Source organism: Phaenicophaeus curvirostris, chromosome 6 (assembly GCF_032191515.1).
Source record: "Phaenicophaeus curvirostris isolate KB17595 chromosome 6, BPBGC_Pcur_1.0, whole genome shotgun sequence".
NCBI lineage: Eukaryota > Metazoa > Chordata > Aves > Cuculiformes > Cuculidae > Phaenicophaeus > Phaenicophaeus curvirostris.
In genome coordinates, this window is record NC_091397.1 from 18,615,802 (window position 1) to 18,642,898 (window position 27,097).

The following is a 27,097-nucleotide window of genomic DNA, read 5'->3' on the forward strand; positions in this document are numbered from 1 at the left end:
GAGGAGGTCGCTGCCCGCTGTGTCCAGGCCCCTCGGCGAGGAGGTCGCTGCCCGCTGTGTGCAGGCCCCTCGGCGAACAGGGCGCCGCCCGGTGTGTGTCCAGGGCTCCTCGGCCAAAGGATGACGGCGCAATATGCCCAGGAGAACATCTGTAACCTCCTGCCCAAGCCGGAGAAGCCTGTCGGGCCGCTCAGGTACGTGGGTGTGACAGGGCCACCCACAGACCCGGTGGCTGGTTCTGGCAAGGCAATACATCTAGCGGATAACAGATATTAAAAAGTCCAGTTTTGGTGTAGTTCCTGCTCCTCCTAATGAGTCTGACATCGGAATGTCTGCAGTCTTCTTCACGAGATGATGATTCAGTTTGGCTTCTTCAAAGCCATCTTGTTCATTGACAAAGAATTTACAAAGCATTTCTTCACCATGAGGGTGGTGAGACACTGGCACAGGTTGCCCAGGGAAGTTGTGGCTGCCCCGTGCCTGGAGGTGTTCAAGGTCAGATTGGATGGGATGCTGGGCAGCCTGATCTAGTGGGATGTCCCTGCCCATTCCTGGGGAGTTGGAACTAGATGATCTTTAAGGTCCCTTCCAACCTATACTATTCTATGATTCTATTTCCACGCAGAGGAATTACATGACATCTTTGTTGTTTGCACTTAAAACAAATTTTCATTGAGCAGCTGATAAGCTGGGGGGGGTTAAAGTTTTTTCTCAGTGCTACGCTTTTAACATGTCAGATTTGTCTTATGACGTAGTTTATTTTGCTTCTCCTTCTCACCACTTACCTTAAAAACATTTTTAAAAGGCTCCTCCCCTCCCCCCATTGCTAATACTTTTGATATTTACAGAAACTTATATTGTTTTTTCAAGTCCCCATTACTTTATATGAAAGGAAGCTGTTACAGTTTGTATTATCAGTGAAAAGCTAATTTAGGTCGTAACTCAGCTTTAAAAATAGTAGAAATATCAGTGACACTTATTAGAACAAAGTTATCCCTTTTCGGGTTAAAGGGTCAGGCTCGTAAGAGTCCTAGTTCTGAACATTTTCCATGTAAAAATTGACACGTTTTTTGTTTCCAGTGTGAATGAAGCTACTTTTGGCAGACAGGGGACAGTGAAATTACAGTATAGCAAGGCATACAGCACACTAAATCCTTTCCGGTCTTAATACCATTCAGAGATTTGGATGTTGCATGACCATTGGGTTCAACTGAGGCAAGGGACTCCTTGGGTTGGATGCAACATGAATGAATCCCTTTCTGATCCCATTGATTTCTGTTGCCACCCCAGTTCCTGCTTTGGTCTGTACTGTGCCAAATATCCAGCTAGTAACAACAGTTCCAGAACCTCATTAATACCATTATCTGACCAGTTTTGACTAATGCATACAAAATCTAGGGTCTTTTTTTTCAAATTACATCATATATATTTCACTCTCAACTGACCAGGTACTACACATGAAACCACAGCAAGCATCCTCATTTTTCACCAACTTTGCTATCCCAAGGTGACATCTAAGGAATAGTAACTTCCTTCTTACAAATATATTGTCTCCTTTCCCCTTGTCAAGTCCTTTCCGTAAGTCCCCCATAACCGTGTTTTCTTCCTTGCAACCCTCTTTGACCCTGTGATATTGGTGTATCAGCATTTAGCATTTAGCCATTTTCTTGGCCTGAAAAGTCACTGAAAAGCTACAACTGCCACATCTCTTTTTCCAAACACATGCCTATAAGTGTATATAAAAGATGTCTTTACCTTATGACAATATGGAATAAAGTCAATACCTTCTCATTCGCTTTCTCATTCCAAGACTGTATGAACCCTGCTAGGTCAAACTCCTCGTGAAGTCACTACCTGTGTGGCTACAATGCCATTCCTAGCAAATGGTGACGAACACAGTTTGGTGGGTTTGTGTCTATGTCAATGGCTGTTCATCATGAATTTAACAAAAAAAAATTCCAAACAACAAAACCTCCTTCCCTATCTTTAGAGTATTTCTGGAATCATATATGATCTTATGTACCTAATCCACATTGTGATTTTGGTGATCAAATCTCCAGAAGACAAAATAACTCCATAAGTTTAATGAAGTCCTCTTATATGTTCTAATGTTATGATCAAGAGCAAATACACATATCGGACATCTGCAGCTCACATACAAAGGCTTTTATTGATGTTGCTACTGTGATTTCTATTCATTGGCCTAGCATTACATCATTTCTTTCATATTATTTCAGTGTTTCTGTAAAATAGGTTGCATTATGTAATCTTTCTTGATCTTTTTTTCCTTACCTGAAAATGTGATATAGTCTTTTCATTAACACACATTTTTTCTGTGAAAGAAGAGCACAACCATTCATCAGCTTTTGTCTGCCATAAGTTAGTATGACATATTTCATAAAGATGGGCAGATTTTAAGTGTACAATGAGGTAGCTTTAGCTTCAGGAGCAGGGAGTTTTACTCTCTCAGGAAAACATCTGTGACAGCTCAGTCCTTCAGGTAGAAGCAAGATGCTTCTATTCAGCTAATGATCAGCATTTGGCTTCCTTAGGAGAATACATTAGCATACTTTTGATTAAAGCAGGAGTTACAGTGCCATATGCAACATTATACCAAAACAGAAGTGTGTGCATACTGTGTGCATACAGTTTTTCATGTCTGAGCTCTTACAGATTTTTTGCATTAGCCATTTTAGTTAATGCCAAAGCCATCACTGTTGATAATGTTTCAGGATCATCATTCAGATCTGTGTAATATAAGAAATACACCATTGGCAGTGCTGTTTCGGAGCAATCATCCATCTCATCTAATCTCTTACAATAGTCTGTAACTGATAGTTCAACAGGAACACTGAGACAATAATATAGTGGGCAATAATAAGATAAAATTATGATCAAGGGCATTCTGTCCAGCTCTCAAATATGTTTGACATGTTTTCTGAAGCATGAGTTTTACATAACTCTAAGATGTGTTTCATCACATATAATGAAACAGTTAATGTTCTTGTTATCAATAGAGATCTCATCTTTTTTAAGGCCAACTGATGTGTTGTCCTTAGATGTGTTATTTGCTGTATAAGGCCCAAAAATGTACCACAACTACAGCTTCTGAAACAGCTGAGATGCAAATGCCAATGTTTCTCATATGACAAACTTTCAAATTGATTCAAAGGACAGAGTTTCCAAGACCCCTTTAGGAAAAAAAAAAGTAAAAATTTCTCAAGACACGTACCGCTATAAGACATACTAACTTAGACAGTTGCTATTGACTAATACACAAGCTTAAACCTGTGCCACTTATCAAAATATAGAAAATCTAGCAAAGTAGTTTAATGATTACTGTTTTCCTGTAGATGCACAATAGCTGTGTATGTTGAATATATTTTTGAACAGAACAGCCACATTTAAAAAACTTCCCAAAATGGAGTTAATTAAAACAATAAAGACCAAAATGTGTAATGCAGAACCTCACGTCACACTGCGGACCCATGAGCCACACGCTCCCGTCCAGGCCTGACGGGGGTGGAGGGGATGTTCGTTTATCTGTGCGGCGATCCGGAGGCCAACAAGGTCACTCCCAGGGCAAAAATCAAAAGCAATATTTATTCTGGCTCCAGCAAACATAATCAGATGAAAAAAAAGTTACAGAAACAAATCCTAAGCTGTTCGGATCCCAATCTGATCCCTGAACGCAGCCAGGTCACTCGGATCCAATCCGACACGCACAGCGTAAGGTAACGAGAGGAAGACAGAGAGAAAGAGAGAAAAAGAGAAGGAAAGAAATGTCACCACATCAATGGCAGCAGCAGTTCCTCAGGAACACGTGGTCGCAGCAGCAGCTTCTTCCAGGCCACGTGGTCCAGACTGGTTCGATTGAAATGATGGTGCAATAACCCAAGCTCCATCCGTGGGGAGGTCTGCTGCTGCACCACCTCCATCACTCACCACCGGTGCCACAAAATGAACACACAAATGGGCAGTCTTCAGACAAAATGCTTAAGGCAAAGAAACAAGCACAGTCGGGCTTTACACCTCATAAAAATAATTAATTCATACAAGCAATACTCAAAGCACTTTATTTCCAAAACTTAGGTTTGTCTGTGTTCAGTAATTATAGGATCACTGCATTTGCCGAAGTGTGAAAATGCTGATCTTGCAGACGCAAGAGAAAAATGAAGACGTGAGCTAACTTCAGAATCAGAAGAACCACTTGTCAGTGTGGTGCTGCGCTTAGCCTTAGTATGGAGGTTGTATGAATGACGGTCTTTATTTGGGAGAAAGTACGAAACAAAACAGCTTAGGCTCTTGGCATGAACTACTGCAGAAATGTATATTCTTTGAAGAACTATTTTTAGTAACTTTATGATCTTTAACATATTGGTTTTGTTTTTGTTTTAACATCTAAGGAACATATCCACAGCTAGACAACCCATGAAACATGACACAGAGAAGAATAAAGCTCAGTGGAAAACTATGGGACCAGCAAAAGTTGCAGTGCCATCTCAAAAAAATTTTCTGAAGAAACATTCAAAGGAACCCAAGCTACCAGAAAGTAAGTGTAGACATGAAACATATGAAATGTAATGTATTTTTTAATTTTAAAATTTAATATTAATGTTGAACGTAATAATTATGGAAAATAATTTTTTAAAAAAATAATTAAATCCTTCTTGTATGCTGGGGCAGCTTCCATTGTTCCTTTTCTAATATCTATGACACCAAAATTATTTCTCTATTTTACAAAAATGTTTCTGATTTATTGTGTAAAGTCCTAAAACAAGCAACAAAGAGGTTATATATGTGATTAGAAATTACAGTAAGTATTTACTGTCATGTGGTGCAAACCAGCTGAAATATAAAGAAAAAATATCTCTTTTGGCTGCAACTGTTCTGATGTTGAAGATGTGTTGATGGTATGTATTTCCTTCAGGTTCTAAAAATCCATTATTTATTATAATATTACTGATCAGTTGCAGAAAAGAATGATATTCAAATCTAAACTACGTAATTCCAAATAGAAATATCAGCAGGATATTTGAAATTACTATGACACATCATAGCTTCAATCCAGACTAGCAATTTCATTGCCATGATTAGATCCTAACAGTTCTTGAGAAGGAACTGTATCATTAATTCAGAAAGTTTTTATACCTTTTTTGGATGGAATTTCAGACCTATCTCAGTGAAGTTATACTGTTTAATCGCCTCCTTTAAAGCATGGAACTTCCATCACTTGTAATTTATCCAGTTATCAGTTGTCTAAATGTGACTATAGCATTGTCTTATTGGTATCTGTGCTGCCTTCAGAACTGGGTTTGATCTGACTATTTAAAAAATGGACTGAAGGGACAGAACAGAAAGATTGAATCTTTTTCTGTAAAGTCTAGGAGAGTGTTCACCACTTCCTTACAAAAACTGTGTTTCCTAACCTTCAGATGAATCTTGTTGCATTAGTGGACTGGAGAGGGGCAGATTTAGACTAGACATAAGGAAGAGTTTCTTCACCATGAGAGTGGTGAGGCGCTGGCACAGGTTGCCAAGGGAAGTTGTGGCTGCCGCATACCTGGAGGTGTTCAAGGCCAGGTTGGATGGAGCCTTAAGCAGCCTGATCCAATGGGACGTGCCCCTGCCCATGGCAGGGAGATTGGAACTAGGTGATCTTTAAGGTCCCTTCCAAGCCAAACTGTTCTATGAGTTTGTGATTCTATGATTCTATGGACTCCATCATTCATTTTAGCCAAGCCCGCTTGTCTGCTCCAGAAGAAGTGGAGGGTCCCAAACCAGCAAATATGCACCAGTGTAGTGCAGTTAAGGGTGAACCAGTGCTCACTGAGAAGCTTCAGAGAGCTTATTTCCGAAAAGACATGCTAAAAGAAACAGAGATTTAAGTCTCTGTGTCCTACAGTACTAAGTTATGGCAAGCTATCGGGTTGTGAGAACAAAACCCAGGAATGCACTGGTTTGTGGGGTCAGTATCTGGAAAGCAACGGTTGTAGGAATGAGCTCTGTCACTTATGACACTACACTTATTTTCTGCCAAAGAGGAACATGAACTTGGACAACCTGAATCAAATCATTATCTCTAGTAATGACTGTTAGTTATATCTAGTGGGAAATATGGTGGGAAATTAATTGTTTTTCATCACTCACCTGAAGTGAGTACTGACTTTCTTTTGGTGCCTTGGAGAAAAGATTACGCTAAAAAGGAATAGTTTCTCCAGAGAATACAGAAAGGATTGTGAGAAATTGTTTCCAAGTTTTAGGCAGCACCAGGAGCAAGCCTTTTCCCTAAGGGGAGGTGAGTCAAAAATTGAGGTCAACCTCAATGCAAGCCGGGCAATGACACTACCCAACAGGGCTGCAGTCCCACCACACCAGAGGCAGGCAAGCAGAGTGGAGTAGTGATGAAAATGTATCCTATCAATCATCAAGTGACCAACAGGCAAGATGGGGTAATGGACCAGGTCCATCTGCTGATTCCACACAGCTCTTCAGGAACAGGAGTAGGGGCAGGCGTAGCTGAGAGAGCTCAGCCAGGCACTGACAGACAGGGATTCCAAATGAGATTCCTGAGCCTGAAGGAGGTAGGTACCCCAGGTGAAGCTGGTCAGGGCCATAAATGCCTACAAAGCTGGACAACAAGCATCTCTAGTAAAAGTAATTTTAATTACATTTGAAAAAAAGTCCCTTATTGCTGCAGTTAAGAGGAAATGAGCGGCACATTATAAGACCCATCTCAAACAACATAGTATTTCCTAGGTTATGAAACTTCTATTACACCAAACAAGCATACTTATTTTCATCATAGTACGTTCCCAGTCAATTCTTTCTTTGTAGATACAGTTGATTTCTGGTTTTATGTAATTTTGTACATATTTTTTGCCTTTTGAAAAATACAATAACTTTGAATTGCAAAGCTCTTTTTACATGCTCAATTCGCAGGAAAGAAAGAACAGGATAGTAAGAAATTGCCTGCATTATCAGTGCCACAGAGGACAAATAATCCAGTTATGGGAATTCAGAGTAAAAAGAATTTTATAAATGCAAATGTAGTTGCTGCTGTGACGGCATTGCCTAAAAAGCCTCAACCTATTTGTGTCGATACAAGACAGGGAGATAAATATCTGCTTGAAACTTCAGGACTTGTTCAAAAATATATTAAAAAAAAGGTAAGTCTTATTAAATTATAGTAGAAATACTGGTAGCAATGCCTATTTTAGGTTCTTTATTGCATTCTCGTATGTAATGTTAATGATTCTTTTTGTTTAGCTATCACTGCTGTTTCTGGTATACCTTTGAAATTCATCCAGGAGACATCACTGATGCTAGAGTTGTGTCTTGCCTTTGCTCTGTATTTTCTTGCTTATACTGTCAACAAAAACTGGTAGAATGATGCTGCTAAATCAATAGCATATGTGTTGCATTGGGAACCCAGAGAGTGTCTGACGGGGAGAGAAATGGAGTTCTGTGATGAACGAATTTTTGGGGAAGACGGGCAGGGAAGAAGAGGAGGGGTTGCCCTTTGGATGAAGAAGCTGTTCAAATATATGGAGCTCTTCTGTGGAGTTGGCAACAGGCTGGTTGATCTTGTGGGTCAGGATCAGAAGAAAAGCCTTGAAAAAACTTGATGAAATCTTCAGATCATGGTGCAGCTTCTTATGGAAGACTTCACCCTCCTTGATATCTGCTGAAACGACAACACAAGGGGATGAAAACAATCCAAAAGCTTCCTGGAGCTTGTCTGTGACAGCTTTTTAACACAGATGGTGGAGGAGCCCACAAGTGGTCACAGTGTTCTGGTTCTGCTACTTACAAATGAGAAAGAACTGGTCAGAGGTGTGATAATACCTCCTAGCAACTGTCACAAGTGAACTGAAGCACGTGACTGGGGAAAGCTTAACAAATCTGATCATATTCTATGATGAAGTAACCCAGTCAGCTGATGTGGGGCAAGCAGTGGACTTTGTATACCTGCCCTTCTCCAAGGCTTTTGACACAGTTCCTCACAGCCTCCTTCTAGAGAAACTGATGCACTACAGCCTAGACAAGTGGTCTGTGCAGTGGGTGAGGAACTGGCTGACAGGTCATACTCAAAGGATGGAGGTAAATAGTTCTTTCTCAGACTGGGAGCCAGTCACAAGCAGGGTCCCCCTGGGATTGACATTGGGCCCAACACTGTTTAGTATCTTCATAAGCTACCTGGATGTTGGGATCAAGAGCACCTTGATGAAGTCTACAGATGACAGTGAGTAGGGAAGTTGACATTCCGTAGGGAAGAGCTACCCTCCAGGAAAACCTGGACAGGCTGGAAGAGTGGGCTAGCAGGAATCTTATGATGTTCGGTGGAGGTAAGCGTTAAGGTCTTGCACTTGGGAATATGTAACCCTGGTATGCAGTTCAGACTGGATTCCACCTGGCTGAAGAGCAGCTCTGTGGAGAAGGACCTGGGGGTCTTGGTGGACAACATGGTCAACGTGTGTGAATAGTGTACTACAGCAGCAAAGAAGGCCAACAGGATGCCAAGAAGTAAACCTGCAGCCCTTACCATACCTTTGCACGGCTGAACATATGCGAGGTCCAATACAAAAAACCCAGAGAGCATGCCTATACCTCTTTTTATTTAAGAAATTAAGAAAATCAACTACGATCAGCTTAAAGATAGTTCCCTTCTCAGTTGATACACAGCTGCATACAATGCTGCCAGTATTCAAAGCAACCCCACAGAGCATTTACTGAAAAGGTTTTTGAGGATCTCCGTTGTTTGCTTTCACATCTTCTACCGACAAAAAATGGGTTCCTTTAAGCATCAACTTGATTTTTGGGAAGAGTCAGGTCTGGTGAATAGGGTGGGTGCTCAAGCACAGTGATATTATTAGCTAAAAAACCCTTCACGGGCAAAGTGTTATGGGCTGGTACACACCAACGTTTTGCAACCAAGGGTAAGAAAATATCTGTACTTTGACACAGGTCCACTCATACTGAGTGAAGAGATCGAGTTGAGCCTTGTCTCACTTTACAGTTTAGATCTATAAACATCTCTCTGTGTCTTCCCCTCCCACTCCTGATTCCCAGGCTATAGGGTTAGTCTAGGTACTTTTGTGTCAGACCTTGCATATGAATGATTCTAGTCATAGTGCTACCAATATGAAAAGAACTGTGAATAATTTGGCATTTGGTAGAAAGAAGGTAGACTCTGGTACCTTCCAGCAGAGCTAGATAAGCTTCATTTTACAAAGGATAAGGCAAAACAGATGAGTTCCCCTGCACCTGGAATATTCGGAAATTACTTTTCCTCTCGGAAACACAATTCTGTCACAACCTGGATGGGATAGTTTATCATTCCTAACTAGTTCTGTGTATGTGTTAGCACTATTCATTCTCTTCTGTGGCATGCAATGATCAGCAAAAATCAGGATACAGGAAGACGTTACAAAGAAAGTATCTAAGGAATGTATTTCAGAACATAGAATATGACACCATATAAAAATGTAAAATAGCTTGCTGTCATTAACAGGTTTCAAATGCCTCACTCAACCATCAGTTCTTATAAGCAGACATTTTGGTTTCTGGATTCTGTTATCTTCCAAAGTTGCAAACAGAAGTTGAAGGGAATTGTGTATATGTTTTGTTCAGGCTACAAAGATCATCATGTTTGATACTTCTAAGAACATAGTGGGTTTAGATTTTATTGTTTGATGGCACAATATTCCATGTCAACCTGTATTTACAAATGTGATAGACTATGGATGACAGATATGTCTTAGTTTCCTTCTTAAAAGGACATATAAGAAAATTTCTCCCTTACCCATAGGATTATGGTGTTACACCAAAATATGTGACACGGAGAAATGAAGAGAAGAAGAGAGCTCAGAAAGAATATGAGGCCAGTATCCTGGAGCATCTCCAGAAAGCAGCCATGAAACAGCTATCTGACGAAGAAAGGACAAGTCTTCTGCAGGTGCATGTTTTTATTTAGTGTAATTTTAATTTAGTGTAGCATGTATGAAAGATTAATAAGGTAATGTAAGTCCATATAAATAATATAAGTATACTAGATTCTAAGGGAGGCAAATGAGTTTGCTACTTTTTCACTAGATGGAGCTGTAGAACATGTTAACTGAACTGAAGGGAGCTGATTTAGCTACCACTCTAGTCCAGTAGTACTTCAATTGTTAGAATCCTTTTTGCCTAAATGACTTGGAATTTTTGTGAAACTTCAAAGCAATGCAGAAAATCGGCTATATGGTTTTAGTGACAGTTCTGACTCTCCACTTGTGAATTGTGGAAAAATACAAATTGCCTTTTTTATTCTCCTGATGCATAGTATTGCCACATGTATTAGCAGTTTCTGTCTTCACATTGTGACCTCACTGACTAAAGCATAAGGTCATGCTTTAAAATGTAGCAAAACCAGAAAACTTAGTTAAATTGCAACATATTGATAAAACTATGACTGAAAAAAAAGTATTTTGCCAAGCTGGTTTGGATACTGTCTTTCACACAGTTTGTTTTGCACAACACAACATTTTCTGAAGATAAATAATACCATAAAAGAAGCAAAGCAGAAAATAATCATTTTTAAATTATATCTCATCCTTCAACTGGAATTTCTCATGATGACAGTTTAGGCAAATTTCCTATGAAAATGAGGCTTACATTACTGTGATATCTGTTTATCAATTTGTCCCTTAATAACTTGATCTTAGCAGCCACCTGAAACAAATTAGCAGAAGGACAGACAAATCCAAGATGCGAAATTCCTACCAAAAAAGCCATCAGAATATCTAGAGAGGAAACAGTGTCTAACTCACTTGCAAAGATTAACTGGTTAATTAGCAAAATCCAAAATATCTAGCACAGTGGTGTCTCTTCCTTATGCAGCAAGCAGTAGAAGCAAGGAAGGAGTATAGGAGAGAGGTGAAGGTATTCATTGACAAATAAATAAAGAACATTCACAGCTAGGGTGAAGATTAATATATTTTTATGGTGGGAAAGGCATGGGACAAGCTGATGATCCAGCAAGTTAACTATGCAACAAAATGTGCAAAAAGGCATGCGAGTTCAGCTGCTCGCAGTTCTGCCTTTAGTTTGATTAAAATTATGCTCTGTATTTTTAAAATACAAAAGTGCACTGAAATATTTTTTAATAGAGAAGTTTTTAGATTGTTTGTATTAACTCAGTATTTTCTTTCAAATTTCCCAAAAAGTTTGCTCTTTCACGGGCCAGATTACTTATACAGTTATATTGTCAGAAGGAACTGGTGTCCCCAGGGGTATGTGGCTTCTACCCAGTGCTCAGCTGTAAACATATGGGAATTCCTGTCTCTTAAAATAATTGACATTGCTAGTGAACACACGTGCCCTATCTGATTTGAAAGAATACATGGCAATGGAAGTCTGACAACAAAATCAAACCTCATGGACTTACAATAATAAAGAGAAATAATTTCTGCCGACATTTTTTTAACTCTTTCTCCATTATGCTTACTTTGGTTGGGATCTTCTAAGAATAAAGGGTATGTTGATAAATGCAGTACATATTTCTCACTGATCCAGCATGTATTAGAATTCCTTATATAGACTTAGACATTCAGTTTGTGGCCTAGCCCATAGCAATACTGATCAGCAATTTACACTGCTGTTGGAGGAGCTGTGAGGGAGGTTTTCATGCAGGGAGTCATGATCTGCTTTTGATCTGTCCACTCTGTAGGGACAGAATAAACTGTGATGAGCACATGCCCTAAACTCACTGTTTTCAATAATTTCTAAACCAGTTTTTACTAATGTACACAGAAAAAAAAGAATTAGTTAAAAGAAGATATTAATAACTCTTCTATGAATGTTTTGGAAATACTGTATTTATTTTCATAATCATGTAAACTATATCTTACGCCTGGTAGACCAGGAGCTTCATTGAAGTACTCTACAGCTTTGGATTGCAAAGACAAGTAGCATTACGAGACAGCGAATAAATAGACTTGTTGCTCTTAGTTTCATGTGTTGAGATAGGTTTTTTAAATTTATGTAGATATTTGTTTATGAGGATTGTTGGAATAACTTTCATGGACAACACTGAGGTACTTAATGTGAACAGACAAAACGCAAATTACTATGCAATAAATACACTGGTTTGAATCAGTAAAGTATTAGTTCATATTAAAAAGTATGTTTTACTTAGTATTGGCAGAAAGAAATATTTTTTTTCTGTTAAATCAGTTCATATGGTGGACAAAATTGGGCAAGATTTTCTGGCACAAGAATCTGAGTTCTGAAACAGAAGCAACAATCTTCAAAGCTAAATATGTATTAAAAATAATTACTCTAAATTTAATATATTAATCAATTAACCAGTCTGGGAGAAAATGTGCTTAACAGCAGTGGAGAAGAAGAACATGAGGTTGGAAATCAGTGTGCCATAAAATTAGTGTGTCAGTTGAATCCAGTTTTAGTTATGGAGGAGAATTGGAAACTTCAGTTCCCAAGGCGTAGTTTTTTTCAGTTTAGCATTTTTGTAGCTCATCCCTCATTGGCAAGTTTAATTATTGCTTTCCTAAAGACTATATTTTTTTCCTTTCCAAGGCACAGAGTTTTTAAAGACCATTCCTTATATCGGATCAGAATGAGTCAAAATTATTTCTGTTGCAACTATTTTGACTTTTAAGCATTTAATTAATATGATTAAACATTATCCATATATTTACCTGTTATTTTAACATTTAAGTGACCCTTATCACATATAATATTAACCAAAACCCCGAAGTAATTTATGTACATATTATTCTTAATGAAGTAAGTTCTTCTGATATATTTCCTTTTCATGTCATGGCGCTAGGGACTGAAAAAGAACTGGGAAGAAGTGTATCGTGAATTTCTGTGTCTTCCAGTAGAAATAGACACCATATCCAAGAGGCTCTATAAAGAAAAGCTGGAATCACAGATGAGACAACTGGAGCATGACATAGAAGTTATTGAGAAGCATAAAATTATCTACATTGCAAATGAGTAAGGACGATTTTCAGATATGGGCTCTTTCCTCATTTTTTCTTTCCCTGTCCCTACATCTCCAAGAGCCATGCCCCTAAATTCTCAGAAGAAACTGATGCTGTCAACTATTCAGAAGGAAATATTCAACTAATATAAGTATGTAGCTTCTTAGAAAAGTTGTTACATATAGCTCTCATCTGTGTAATTCACTAAATGTTTTGAAATAAATTTCTTCCTTAAACTTTGAGTATAAACCAATTAATTTAATCTATTATTATTTGTAATTTTTATTAACTACTAAGATTACTATAAACACAATACAAAAAGCATAAAAAATACTCCTGCATGTGTTTGGAGCACTTCTTTTCTTGCGTAGCCAAAACAAAGTGAAATAATTGGCTGCTGAAGACAGCTTGGTAAATATAACTTCAGTGTGGGATGGCTTCTGGACTAGTTATTAAAGAGCTGTTGCACTTTACTTAAAAGCTCAAACGATTGTATTTCTAAACAGCTTGGGTTCTGCATAACATTTTGTGTACTCATTTTTTTGTTACCAAACCCAATCTTTATAGTGGAAGCCAGTAATATAGACTTCACACAAAACAAATACCACATGTAGCTTGCTGTTTGTGTTTATGTATAAATAATTCTGTAATACTATAGTAAAATTACAGCTGAAGTAGAAAAACAAGTTTCGTTTGCTATTATGTGTGTAATGTTAGAATGAAAGCTGTGTACTAGAATGTGAGTCAAGACCTAGGCAGAAATCATGGCAGCACACTATACTGCAATTATTTGTGTAAAAAGAAAAATTGTTTTTCTTTCCTACCGCTTAACCTTTGCTTCAGAACAGAGGGGTTTTGTGTGTGGTATCAATCATTACCACCACCAGCTGTTGTGACATGATAGTATCTAACATCATTAGAGGATGAAGTAAAAAATTTCAAATGAACTATAAAAAGCTAAATTTCCCCCTACATTAAGTTCCTTTCATAAATTTATCTAGGAAGACTTCACACTGATTTGGGCTATAGTTCTCATGCATCTTGAAGTTGTCTATGACATACACAAGGAAAGTGTGGGTGAGCAGGAATGTGTATTTTGTTCTTTGTAACTTATTGTTAAGCAATCATGTTTATTTTTTAAAGATGTAAGCTGGAAGAAAGCTGTGGATTTGTAAAATAGTAATTATTTCATTTAGTGTCTACTCAAAAGAATGACTTGTACTGTTCATTTTAACAAAGCCATGCAAATCATATGCACTTAATAACATGTCACATTATCTCCTAGAAAAGTACAAGGTGCCTTTCTTAATAAATGCAGTACAATCAAACTTGGCCAATTTTTGTGGCTTAAAATAAAAAAATAGATTTTACTCCAGAATGGTGTGCGCTCCCACTGCCTTGCTCTCAGCTTTCAGTTACCTGTACGTCATTTGGCTGAGTTAGGTTGAGGATCTGGATTTGGTTCTTCCATTTTTCATCAGTGCTAACTTTATGGAAATGCAAAGTAGGGGAAAGCCTATCCCATAATTTGGGACCAGCAAAGGGCCCACACTTGGAAATATGAATCAGTCACCAGTAATAAGAATTTGTTTTTGAAACTGTGAGAAGGATGTTAGTATGTTATTGGAAAGTAAGGAAGTAAACAGAAAGGGGTGGAAAAGTATTCCTGCTCAGCAGGAGACGGCAAGACTAAAGCTGATGTGCTTCTGTAGCTGAGTGGGCTGTTACTTGTGTCTTTCAACAGTGCTGTGGGGTTGGTTTTGCTTAAACCTCATACAGTGCTTTGCAGGTAGCTGTGTTGCCACACAGGAAGGTCCACTCTGGATACACGCAAATAGCTTCCGTCACCCAGTGGGGAGGGAGCTTATAACTCCTTCCATCTATTTTCATGTATACTCCATGTGACCTACCAACACTTGTGATTATGGAAAAAATATATTATCGTGAAAACCATTGGAAATACACACAGAAAGGAGATCATTCTTAGCCTTTAACGGTCTCTGAGAAGTTTGACAAAATAAATTTACAGAATCCAAAGAATGTCAGACTGTATTTCTATGTTCAGGAAATGCCAGTAACTGAAAGTGTAACGTTCATGAATCAACTACTGTGTACCATCAGTATATCTGAAGCAAAAAGTCGACAGAATTTTTCCTTCATAGAATATTAACAGAAACAAATCTGTCCAAAGGCTAGAATATTTACCAGTTGAAATGTTCTCTAAATTCACTAGTCAATTACTGCCAGCCAATGAAATAATGAGAAAGAAAAGTCATCAAAATGCTTCTAGTACTTCAGAATTATTTTATCAAACTGATGCTTTGTAAAGGTCCATATTAAATTGGGTAACTGTCACAAAACACTTGCTAAGTGGGGTATGAATGCTCTGTTGGTCAGCAAGAGTCATGTTGCCACAAACTGAAGATATTTCCTTTTGGAAGTTGTGCATGACAAAACTGTGTATGTATTTTTTAAAAATAGCAACATGAAATTATGATAAATATCTCACTGGCTGTTTTTCATAATGAAACTATTTATATCCAGGAAGGAAGGGATCAGATATGGCATCATCACAAACGTAGGGAGTTCCTGATTGTATGGCTCCGATAGAGCTGCCTTGAGCAAACATCGGAGCTGTCAGGGGCATATGGGCTCCATGTGTCTGGTCTCAAAGCACGGTGGTTTCTTGGGCTCTGTGTGCATTCCTGGTGGGGTACGTTTGAGACAAAAGTTTCTCAAAATCTTCTTTGCAGAGGGGTAACCTCATTCTCCTCACAAAACAGTAACGGCAAAATTCTTTGGGAGAAATAACATGGGAGAAATTGCTCATTGATTTTATTTTCCTTAGTCTCTGTAGGTGAGCTTTATTGTTAGGGGCATGTTCTGGCCCCTTGATATTTTCATGAAAAACTGGCATCGCAGTCTGCTGCTGTGATTGATCTGCCACAAAGCTACAATCAAGTCCTTTCACTGGCTTACTTTTCAGGGAAAACATTCTATCTAATGATTTCCGCCCTAATGAAGGCAGGCATCTTTCAGATAAGAAAATTTCACGTATATGCAGATTAATGGGAGTCCTGGATAAATGCTAGTACTAGTCAATGCTCTCGTCCTCGTCTTTATGATGCTTGTAATGTAAATCATATAAATTATATAATTAGAGGAGAGATAGGTGGCAGAACCTATTATTAACGTTGCCTGACATTTCCCATAGTCACAGAAGGCAGCTGCTGAGCCCAGCAGCTGGTGGCGATCATCCACCCCAATAACTAGAGGCATATTGAGCCTGACCATGCCATGGAGGACTGGCCATTTCTCCCCATGGACATCCAAGGTAGTGATGTGCACGCAACTGCTGAATGCCTAGATTGTATTTTTTTTCATTCTGTCTTGATCTTGCTCCAGCGCCTTTTTGTTATTTAATATTTTGTAAGTAAAATGCTAGTAAATTCAGGGGTTTTATCCTTCAGGCTAAGCAGTGGCACTATGGTAGGAATCCAAAATGGGATGAGTTTCTTGTTTGTATTCTTTACTGTTTGAAGGGTGCTAATGTGACTTCCATTTCACAATGTTATAAAAAACATACTTCTTTTTTTCTAGCCTGTACCTCCAACAAATGGCTGTAGATGAGCACGCATAGCCAAATTGTAGACTGCATTCATGTCAGCTGGTTATCTTGATGCTCCTATGAGGATGAATTTCTACTCAGTCATAGTATATCTTGTGTTGCTAATTTGTTATTCTATGCTTGCCTCCACAGTGACTCCACAGCGTGGAGAAATTCCCACAAGCATGCAAACACTGGAATAACTTTGTCTTCAAATTCTTCCTCTAATGTTCTCTTCAATAGCACCCATCAAAAAACTAACAACAGCTGAGCTGCTGAGCTGAGAGTAGAGCTTATCTTGCAGACCTATGGAGTTTCCTTGGACTCCCATGGCACGGTAGCCAGTTGTTTCTTGTCTCAGGCTTAGATTATAAGTTATCTGTCATGTTGATCATCTTTTTTTCTCTTTGCTAAGTGTAAAAAAAAAATTATCTGTAAGTAGAGCTTCTACATGATGATGACGATGATGATAACAGTAATAATAAATGATCATCTGGGGATGAATTTAGACCATGCAATAAAGGGAACGGATTTAAGTTGTTTACTAAAAGTATCTGTTTTCCAAGAACTCTCATCTCATTTGTTTCAGGAACTGGAAAGGAGTTGAAGGAAGATAAATGAGGTTTAAAGCACTTAACTTACTCCCTGGAGCAGTATGATTTATTTATGTCTTTGTCATGTAATGCTTTTGAAATGCAATGGTAAACGACTTATACTTGGCTTTTTCACTGGTAGCCATTAATACTGCATTTCTCATTTTTGGGGTTCCTGACATCAGCAGTTTGAGCCCATATATTTTAAATACAAGGTATGTGTGCCTAAAGCCAGAAGCTGTGCTTTGAACCTAGACAGTACTATATCATGGTTTGGAAGCTATTGTCTCAAACTAGTCACTCAGAATTAATGAAAGTAATGTTTAATTTGCTCTTCTTAGGTGAGAGCCCCATACGGAAAATTCAGGTGACTCAATCCATTAATTCCTCGAGCTGCTGTAAAGATAGACAAGTATTCTAGAACTGTTTCCTGTATTGTTTTGAGGGTCATGTACAAGCTGAGGAAGCAATGTAATAATTCTCTATTCAGAGTGAAAAACTCAGTAGTGTTCATCACGTGGTACCAAGTGCTGCACAAGGAACAACCACATTTTGCTGTTTGCTGAGGAGGAATGGTCTGTCTTTTACACAAACAATAAAATTAGGAAATGGTCTGAATCCAACATTCCAGCACCCTTAGGGAGCAGGTCATTCTGTGCAGCAACAGAGCTCAGGGGTTGGTGGCCATGAACATCTAGCATGCCTACACTACAGGAGAACTTGCTGGACCAGATTCTGCATTTCAATGCACTTTTGTTACTGCACTGTTTGTTCTACGCAAGCTGTGAGGCACACAAAATTATATCAAAGACAACTAAGATATTTTGGGGAAAAAATTCCTTTAACTTTTATTCATTTACTTCTTTGGAACACTCAGAATTATTTTGTTTTGCAGATTTTCCCAAATTTGCAGTAGTTTATTAAAAAAAAAAAAAAAGAAAAAGAGGCATGAAGCCAAGTGAACAACCTCCCTTTAAAAGAGAGCAAATGCTGGCAGTTAAATTCATTACATTGGGTGTGACCCACTATATATTTACAATTCCCTGACTAGTTTTCATGGCCATGCGTGACGAATTTGTCATAGGATATGATGTGAGCAGCATTTCTTGAAAATAATGCTTTCTCATTCAAACATCAGTACTTCTCAGTAGCTGGTTAGGGGAAATATTTGCATAAAATCATGGCGGAAATAAAGTTTATTCTAGTATTAAAGGACAAGAGAAAATTTTTGTTTGCATTTATTTCAGCTATAAACTGTATACTAATAACATGAACCTGAAAAGCAGGAAGAATATCTTCAGGAGCCAGGAAATTGCAAAGTGAAGATCTCGCTGCTGTAGTCTGGCACGATGAGATTAATAACAAACAAAAATGTAGTTTTGTATTAAAGATGCTTATCATGGACTAAGTAAGTCAAAGCCCAGAGTTCTGTCAAGCACTGGCTAACACTGATATAAAGATCATAAAAAAATTAAAGCCGAAGTAACATCTTTCAGCCATTTTCTTGATATTACAATTATTGTGGTTAATTTTCAAAGCCTAAGTCAGTCTTGTAGGCTCAGTACAAGTTAGCTGCAATAGCTAAATGCTCCGAGCTTCCCTTGTGGATCCTAGATCCTGCAATTGCTTTAAAGCTGAACTTTACAATTCCTCAAGGTGCCAAGCCTGCTGAAACTGAAGGCGGACAGAAGTTAGATTCCAGCTTCCAGTGCCACTCCATCACCTGCTGTAGCACAGCAGTCACAAAGGGAAGTGTGGCATCTTTGCTGTTCATCATAGGATGCTACATACGCCTGCCTAATTGGATAGCTTTTCCTACCCCTAGGTTCTTGAATGTAAGGGAATGGTTTGAAATACTGCTTCATGTTCTCCCAGATGCCTGTAACACTGTTTGGCACTGCTGCACTCAGGGTCTTCGGCAGACACTCTGTGGACTGGGTAACTGCCTCAGGTAATGTAGAAGAACTCAAAATTCTGGAATATATTAAAAGTGGTTATGAAAGCAATTTAGAATTGCTTTCAACATGCCCCAAGTACTGTGTATGCAAGACTTCTGTTTTAATATTCTCTTCAGTGGCCATTTAACCCCAAATATGTCTTCCACTGCAACAGCTGGGGGGGTGTCACTTACCTTCTAACTGTTAAGAAATGCAGGTTTATGCTTGATAAGATTGTTTACAGCTCTGCTGTTCACATTACAGCTGCAGCAACAGGCAGAACCAGAATAAGCGCTCTTACTTCATCCCCTAATTGGCAAACTTCTACCTAGGTAAGCCATCCCTCCTGATTTTCATGCTTTTCTTGTCTATTTTTGGTGTTTACATATTAAACTGAGTTGTCAAATGTTTGTATAACTTCTTGGGAGGAGAATACGTAATGGAGTTGCACAGGCTAACAGGTAACTGTGTGTCTTGGACTGCTTTCTTGATATATCCCTGCTCCTAACCTTATATTTTCAGTATTTCTTTTCATGACAGTTACGAAAGGGTGGACACTACATGTTCTGCTTTTATCAGTAAGAGGGTAAGAGAAGAAAAATGTGTAACTGAAATTATAAAGCTTGTTCTGTAAAAGCCCAAGATATAAGTACATTCACAAGGGATTTGCATATAAATCCTAACTCTGCTTTGTTGCTCTGTATGTCACTTGTTCCATCTGCTCCTTTATGACTGTTGGCTATGTGTCCAGATCTACCCAGACCTAATTGTTAGTATGACCTACCCTGTTTTCTTTGTTCTTTCCTCCTTTGATCATTTCCCATGGTTGTATATCTAAGTGTTTATTCTTTTCCTCCTATTTTTAGTTTATAAACAAACAGCTAAACAAAGATAAAAGTTTACAGTCTTCTTCACAATTATTGCCCAAATACAATGTTTTATATAATCATATTTTGGTTCTAATTAAAAAAAGGGTTTGAAAATCTACTGTAAACAACTCATTCATTCTACACTAGTTCATACTATAAAAAACCAATGTAAATATTCATTAAGTACACATACCTCTGTAGCAAAATCCTTAGCAACTTCATTTCCGTCATGCATGAAGAACCACATTAATTCTGGTTTTATTAATTCTGTGTGTTTACAGAACTATAAGTTTGTCTCACTTGCAACAAAACTAAAAAAATGTATTACATTTTATGCCAAAGAAAAAAATCTTGCATGAAGAAGAGCAACTTCGTGGACCGGACCGGTAGCTGCTGATAGCAGCACTATCCTTTAAACTGTATCCCAGATAAACAAATCTAGTTTTCAATTTCCATGCTTTTGTTTATTTTTATTAGTGAGACATGACACTTCCTTATTTCTCTTAAATGAGCATTGTGGAATTATTGGAAGAGAAGAATACCAGAAGGAAGACTTGACAAAATGCAGTCATCCAACCTTGACGGGAAGAACAAACATCTCCTGCTTAACTTTTTAAGCACAATGTCAGAGTTATTTATTTTGTAATATCTTGTTCATGTTAATATTTTCCAAATCATTAAGCTTCTGTCTGTGGTGTAGTTAGAACAATCTCTTGTATTGGTATTGCAGTGGTCTGATAAAGAATGTGGTCAAAAAACCCCAATAAACTGTAATAATAACCCAACCAGTCCAAAAGGTAGAAGAAACCAGTACTCATACGGCAGTGGCAAAATCAATCTGAGTTTCTAGCTGTAATCCAAATAGCTTTAGAAGTATAGAGACAGACCATGTCTGTGATGTTTGGGCAACAACAGCTTTATCTGCAACATGGTGGTAACTGAATCAGACTGCATCAGCTTTAGGGTGAACATGGTCTTTGGAAGCGGTTCTTGCCCACCTCCAAACAAGAATAATCTTCAAATCCTGAAATGTGATTGTGGGTACAAAGCAATAGCATTTAATCCCAAAGTTTAAATTAAACATTAGACTTTCTTTCTCAATAGTTGTATGAAATGTTGACATGCAATTGAAATGCAAAAGTATTTAGGGATTTTGCCCATTATGAAAATCTTCTGTATGTTTTACAAAAATATTTTTATTTTCTTTTTATGTAGGTTCATACAAATCTGCATACACTGTTTATCAAATTCACTGCTTTCTATTAAGTGCATTGTAAAGGACTGTGAAAATGAACTATTTTTTCCCAGCATACCTCAGTCTTCATACACAGGCATTACTTCCGAGGCAGACATATTCTTGAGTCAGCCTCTGTCACTTTATAAACCTGGTCTTCTGTTCTTTCAGACATATTATCACCTGTAGTGAGAGTTCTAAGGGCAGTTCCCTAATCCACCAAAAAGCAAACAGATCTGGCTTTATATAAGAAACAAAGCATTTATCACAAGATAATTTTCAATTGGTTTGGTACTTAGCCAGACTTTAATTGGAATTCATTTATAGAAACCTTCTTAACGCCAAATTCCTAAGCTATTAATTGTCCTATTAGTTCCAATGTAAGCGCACTAACAGGATGCACCTAAAAACCAGCCTATGTGAGACACCACACTCTAGTGCAGACACACCCATAGTGTCCCCTGGATTAATCTGTTATGACTACAACTTGGGTCCTACAAGTCTCAATGACTACATTCTGCAGAAGTAGTGTACCAAATAGAAATACCTTCCTACTGGGTCAACAAGAGCCCCTCAGGTATCCCTAGGGATATTTCATTATGCCCAGGTCTACCCTCAAAACAACTTTTTCTTCCTTTAGTAATTTCTAATAGGAATGGCAGGATTCTACCAGTTGTACATTTCACAAATAAATGCCAGAAATCATAACCAACATTCATTTTTCAGAAAGTGAAAAGCTGTAAATTTATCCACAGTGGACTAAGGCTGTTAGCATTTTTCCCAAAAAGCAGGATACAAAAAAGGATAGAGCAAGTCCAAATCTGAACTTCTTATTTGGGAATGTACAGACAGACAACAACCAGAGCAACCTAAGAAAAGAAAAAAAAAAATCTTATCTGTGAGGGTGTGAAAGCAAAATATTAATAATAATTTTACAGAACTGGAAGGAGGATGGCAGAGGGCTGCATGGTTCCTGATTGGTTTTCTTCTACCATACCAACAGCATGAGCCACATGGCAGTGGGCTGAAGGCATTGGGAAGACATAGCTTGCTCTAGCACATACAGAGCAGTGGGGAAGAAGGAGCACCAGTTCAGAAGTCAGCAAGGATGGAAAGCAAGATTAAGGACCTATTGGAACCTTCCTTTCTGGCATCCTTTTTTTTCTTCCTAAAGTGAATGCCTCTTAAAATGTCAGTTTAAACTACACCAGCTTAATCCTATAGAATCATAGAATGATTTGGGTCAGAAGGGACCTTTTAAGGTCATCTAGACCAATCTCCTCACAGTGAGCAGCAACACCTTCCACTAGACCAGGTTGCTCAAAGCCCCATCCAACTTGGCCTTGAACACCTCCAGGGCCAGGGCATCCATGACTTCTCTGCTTAACCTGTTCCAGCGCAACACCATCCCCACTGTAAAAAAATTCTTCCTAATATCTAATCTAAATCTCCCCTCTTTTAGCTTAAAACCATAACCCCTCATCCTGTCCCTGCACTCCCTGATAAAGAGCCCCTCCCCAGCTTTCATGTAGGTCCCCTTTAAGCTGCTATAAGATCTCTCTCAAGACTTCTCGACCCCAACTCTCTCATCCAGTCCTCATAGCAGAGGTGTTCCAGCCCTCTGATCATCTTTCTGGCCCTCCTACAGATTCACTCTAAGAGATCCATGTCCTTCCAGTGCTGAAGGCTCCAGAGCTGAATGTGATATTCCAGGTGAGGTCTCACCAGAGTAGAGGGGCAGAATCACCTTCCTCGACCTGCTGGTCACACTTCTTTTGATGCAGCTCAGGATATGGTTGGCTTTCTGGGCTGCAAGTGCGCAGTGCCAGGCTGAGCTTCTCATCCACCAGTACCTACAAGTCCTTCTCTTCAGGACTAATCTCAATCCATTTCCTGCCTAGACCCTCTTTATGCTTGATACTACCCTGACCCAGCTGCAGAAGCTTGCATTTGGCCTTCATGATGTTTTCACAGCCCCACCACTCCAGCCCATCCAGGTCCCACTACCTTAGCCAAGGCCTCGCAGTGTCACAGCTTTCCCACCATCCCACCACTCTTGTCACCAGGGCCGGTGCCCTCACCACTGCTGCGCCCCGCGCCCCGTGACCTCGTCTGCAGCCCAGCTTCAGCGCTTCAGCCTGCATTCCCTCCCCTCATTACAGACCTGTGGTGATTGAGCCTGTCTCATCCGCATAAGGAATGCACTACGCAGATAGCTAGGAGAAGAATGGCCAGAAAGCTGCCCAGAGAAGGACCTGGGGGTGTTGGTTGACAGCGACTGAACATGAGCCAGCAGTGTGCCCAGGTGGCCAAGAAGGCCAATGGCATCTTGGCTTGTATCAGAAACGGCGTGACCAGCAGGTCCAGGGAGGTTATTCTCCCTCTGTACTCGGCACTGGTGAGACCGCATCTTGAATCCTGTGTTCAGTTCTGGGCCCCTCACCACAAGAAGGATGTTGAGGCTCTGGAGCGAGTCCAGAGAAAAGCAACAAAGCTGGTGAAGGGGCTGGAGAACAGGCCTTATGAGAAACGGCTGAGAGAGCTGGGGTTGTTTAGCCTGGAGAAGAGGAGGCTGAGGGGTGACCTCATTGCTCTCTACAACTACCTGAAAGGAGGTTGTAGAGAGGAGGGTGCTGGCCTCTTCTCCCAAGTGACAGGGGACAGGACAAGAGGGAATGGCCTCAAGCTCCGCCAGGGGAGGTTTAGGCTGAACATTAGGAAAAAAATTTTCGTGGAAAGGGTCATTGGGCACTGAAACAGGCTGACCAAGGGAGGTGGTTGAGTCACCTTTCCTGTAGGTGTTTAAAGGACGTGTGGACGAGGTGCTGAGGGGCATGGTTTAGTGGTTGATAGGAATGGTTGGACTCGATGATCCTGTGCGTCTTTTCCAACCTGGTGATACTGCGATTCTGTGACAAACCGATGGCTGCCTCTCCAGCTTAGGGCCCTGCCCCAGGCCCCGGGAGCAGGCAGGGGGATCCTGCCCCCAGCCCCCCCGCCCATGCAGGCGCAGCGCGGCCCCCGCCGGCCCCGCCCCGCGCAGCCCCTCGGGCGGGCAGAAGATGGCCGGGACCGGCGGAGGCCGCGGCGTGGTGGTAAAACGAACGTCGCCCCGTCCCTCCCCGCCCCCGGCGCCGCTCCGCGCCTCGCCCTCCGCCCCCGCCCGTCCCCCCGCGTCCCTCCTGCCCGGCCGGGGTCCCCGCCGTTCCCTCCCCGCGCCGCCCCGGGCCGTTTCCACGCTGGAAACGCCATCTGGAATTGTGCCGGGTGGCGGCGGCGGCGGCCGCGGTCGCTCGAGCGCCCCGGGTCGGGTCCGCAGGGATGCGGCCGAGCCTGGCTCCCAGCGGAACGCCGGGCGGCCCGGGAGCGCCGCCAGAGCCGCCCCTCGCTCCGTGTGCGCCGAACGGCGGCAGCGCCTGCGGAGCGGGGCGATGGCGCACGGAGCCGAACGCGTGTGCGCCTTGTTCCGGGGGACAAACCAGATCCTCCTGCGAAGCAAATCCTGTCCCTGCCACCGCCTTAAGCGCGTTCAAATTCCGGCGTGGCACTGGGGTTTTAACCGAACTGGTGTGGCCCAGGGCCGAGGGCTCTGTCTCACACCCTGCCCGCACCCCTCCAGCATCCCCTCCAGCATCCCCTCCAGCATCCCCTCCAGCATCCCCTCCGTCGCCCGCCGGAGAAACCCGGCACCGAGCTCTGCCCAAAACCACCGCGCGTCGACCCCCTCTCCTGACACCTGGGCTATAAATGACATTTTCAAAGGGCGTGCGTCCAAAGAAGCGTGGCCGGCAGGCCGAGGGAGATGATTCTGTCCCTCTGTTCCTCTCTTGTGAGCCCTCATCTGGAGTACTGTGTCCAGTCCTGGAATCCTCAACATAAGAAGGAGATGGAGCTGTTGGAACGGGTCCAGGGGAGGGCTACAAAGATGATCAGAGTGCTGGAGCACCTCCCATATGAGGACAGGCTGAGAGAGTTGGGGTTGTTCAGCCTAGAGAAGTGAAGGCACCAAGGAGACCTTATAGCAACCTTTGGATACCTGAAGGGAGGGAGTGTTTACAAAGGCTTGTAGTGATAGGACTAGTGGCAATGGATATAAACTGAAGAGAGGCAGACTTAGACTAGACATCAGGAAGAATTTCTTAACTCTGAGAGTGGTGAGACACTGGCACAGGTTGCCCAGGGAAGCTGTGGCTGCCCCATCCCTGGATGTGTTCAAGGCCAGGTTGGATGAGGCCTGGGGCAGCCTAATCGAATGGGAGGTGTCCCTGCCCACGGCAGGGGGGTTGGAACTATATGATCTTTAAGGTCCCTTCAACTCAAACTGTTCTATGATTCGATGACTGTGTTGAGCGGGGTATTGCAAAGGAGGAGGTGCACGCTCAAAACCGTGTTCTGCTGTTCTGGTTTCTTCTGCTTGCCACGAGCAAATGTGTGCACACACTCCCCAATCCCCCCAAACTCAGTGAAAAGTTAAGACCAGTGCAGTGTGATGTAAGTTTACAAAAGCTGGACTTTGCTTGATGCTTGTTCCCTTGTTTTATACCAAAGCAAAATCCATTGTTGCTTTGAAGCGAGTATGGTGCTCAAACCTCACACATACCCACCTTGCCAGACAACAAAACTAGCAATATTTGTCTAGAGGGGTTGCTATGGAATGTCAGGGGTTGCTACGGTATGTCAGGTGTTGCTATGGAATGTCTCCAGCTTTTCTCTTCTGCCTGAAGGGAACACTTTCCTGTAGTGCCATGTGTTTGTGATCGTTTTTGTATACACTCACTTCAACTTCTTAAAGACTGACTGAAGAATTTTGCTGAGCTGCTTGAACACACCAAGCCTGAACTTGAACAATAGCTCACTCTTTCACTGTAGGACTTTTTTTTTACACACTTGTGCACCAATATAGTTACTATATGTGTTTATTTATACAGTTGAACACCGTCTTTTTATTGAGACAATTGCAACTGTTTCCTTCATATTTTCAAGGGCTAAAAGCCAGAAGTAAATAGAAGTTGAGTTTAATCTGGGGTGGATATTTTTTGATACTTAGTTATTAACCTGAGGATAATTGCTTTTTTTTTCCCTTAAATTAACAGGCAGAAGACTCATAACATTTACAGTTACTTGAAAATTGTCATATAGCATAACACTGTAAATAGCAGGGTAAAAGAGAATTTCTAGGCCTTATTGCTGGGAAGTGCCTTTTTAAAAGGAAGACTATGAAATAAGGTTCTTATATTAGAAAAATTATTAATTAGAAAGTACATGTAAATATAATCTCATTTGTCAGATGCCAGTGAGCATAAATAGAACTTTTATATTATTGCAAAGTGATGCAGTTTATATTCTTTTATTCAAGACAACCAGAAGGATAGGTAGGAGAGTGAAAGTGTTGTCCTGATCCTATTTCATTAAGTGCTTATTGGAACCTAAGTAAAAACTTTGAATTGGTATGAATTCTGAAGCAGTTTCTGTCCATTTAGTTTGATCTTCTGCGTCACACTAAAAACATGCAATTTGATGAGAATGCCTAAGTAAGCAATACCGACTAGAGTTCTCAGTGGTTGTTTATAGTACTTAAGCAATTTAGAGCACTATCTGAAATTGTTTCATTTTATGTTAAAATGCTTTTGAGCACATGCCAGATGGTTGATTGCTACAAAATGTTTAAAAAGTGTCAGCCACCCTTATATGTACTGAAAATGAAGATGGGAAAATAGGCTTCCCAGGCCTTCTGCAGCAGTGTTTTTGGAGCAATATGTGCCTCTAGGTAAAAACCTCGCCAAGGAGGATATTTATACTCTCCTGTTTCTATGGAAATGAGGATCATAACTAAGTAACTGTTTTCTTTTCTGTAGTTTCAAGACTTGT

At 40.4% G+C, this 27,097-nt stretch overlaps 2 protein-coding genes across 5 annotated transcripts in view; both read left to right on the forward strand.

Annotated features, from left to right (window-relative positions):
- Positions 1-48: 48 nt before the first annotated feature.
- ENKUR (enkurin, TRPC channel interacting protein) lies at positions 49-21,162 on the forward strand. 3 transcript variants are annotated; one of them, XM_069860433.1, is made up of 7 exons: positions 49-194; positions 4,407-4,552; positions 6,943-7,169; positions 9,812-9,958; positions 12,833-13,002; positions 19,391-19,458; positions 20,473-21,162. In XM_069860433.1, exons 1-6 carry the CDS (start codon positions 121-123, stop codon positions 19,437-19,439), a joined length of 813 nt encoding a protein of 270 aa, XP_069716534.1. In that variant the 5' UTR covers positions 49-120; the 3' UTR covers positions 19,440-19,458; positions 20,473-21,162. The 3 variants fall into 3 exon arrangements, with proteins under 3 accessions (XP_069716534.1, XP_069716536.1, XP_069716535.1); XM_069860434.1 differs by having other exon boundaries at positions 96-194; positions 4,421-4,552; XM_069860435.1 differs by lacking the exons at positions 19,391-19,458; positions 20,473-21,162 and having other exon boundaries at positions 53-194; positions 12,833-13,987.
- A 3,105-nt stretch (positions 21,163-24,267) lies between these two features.
- Positions 24,268-27,097, forward strand: part of PRTFDC1 (phosphoribosyl transferase domain containing 1) — a 47,800-nt gene continuing 44,970 nt past the window's right edge. For both annotated transcript variants that reach the window (XM_069859505.1, XM_069859506.1), the window contains exon 1: positions 24,268-24,324. In XM_069859505.1, coding sequence (XP_069715606.1) covers positions 24,292-24,324 — 33 coding nt within the window. In that variant the 5' untranslated portion in view covers positions 24,268-24,291. The remainder of the gene's footprint in view (positions 24,325-27,097) is intronic.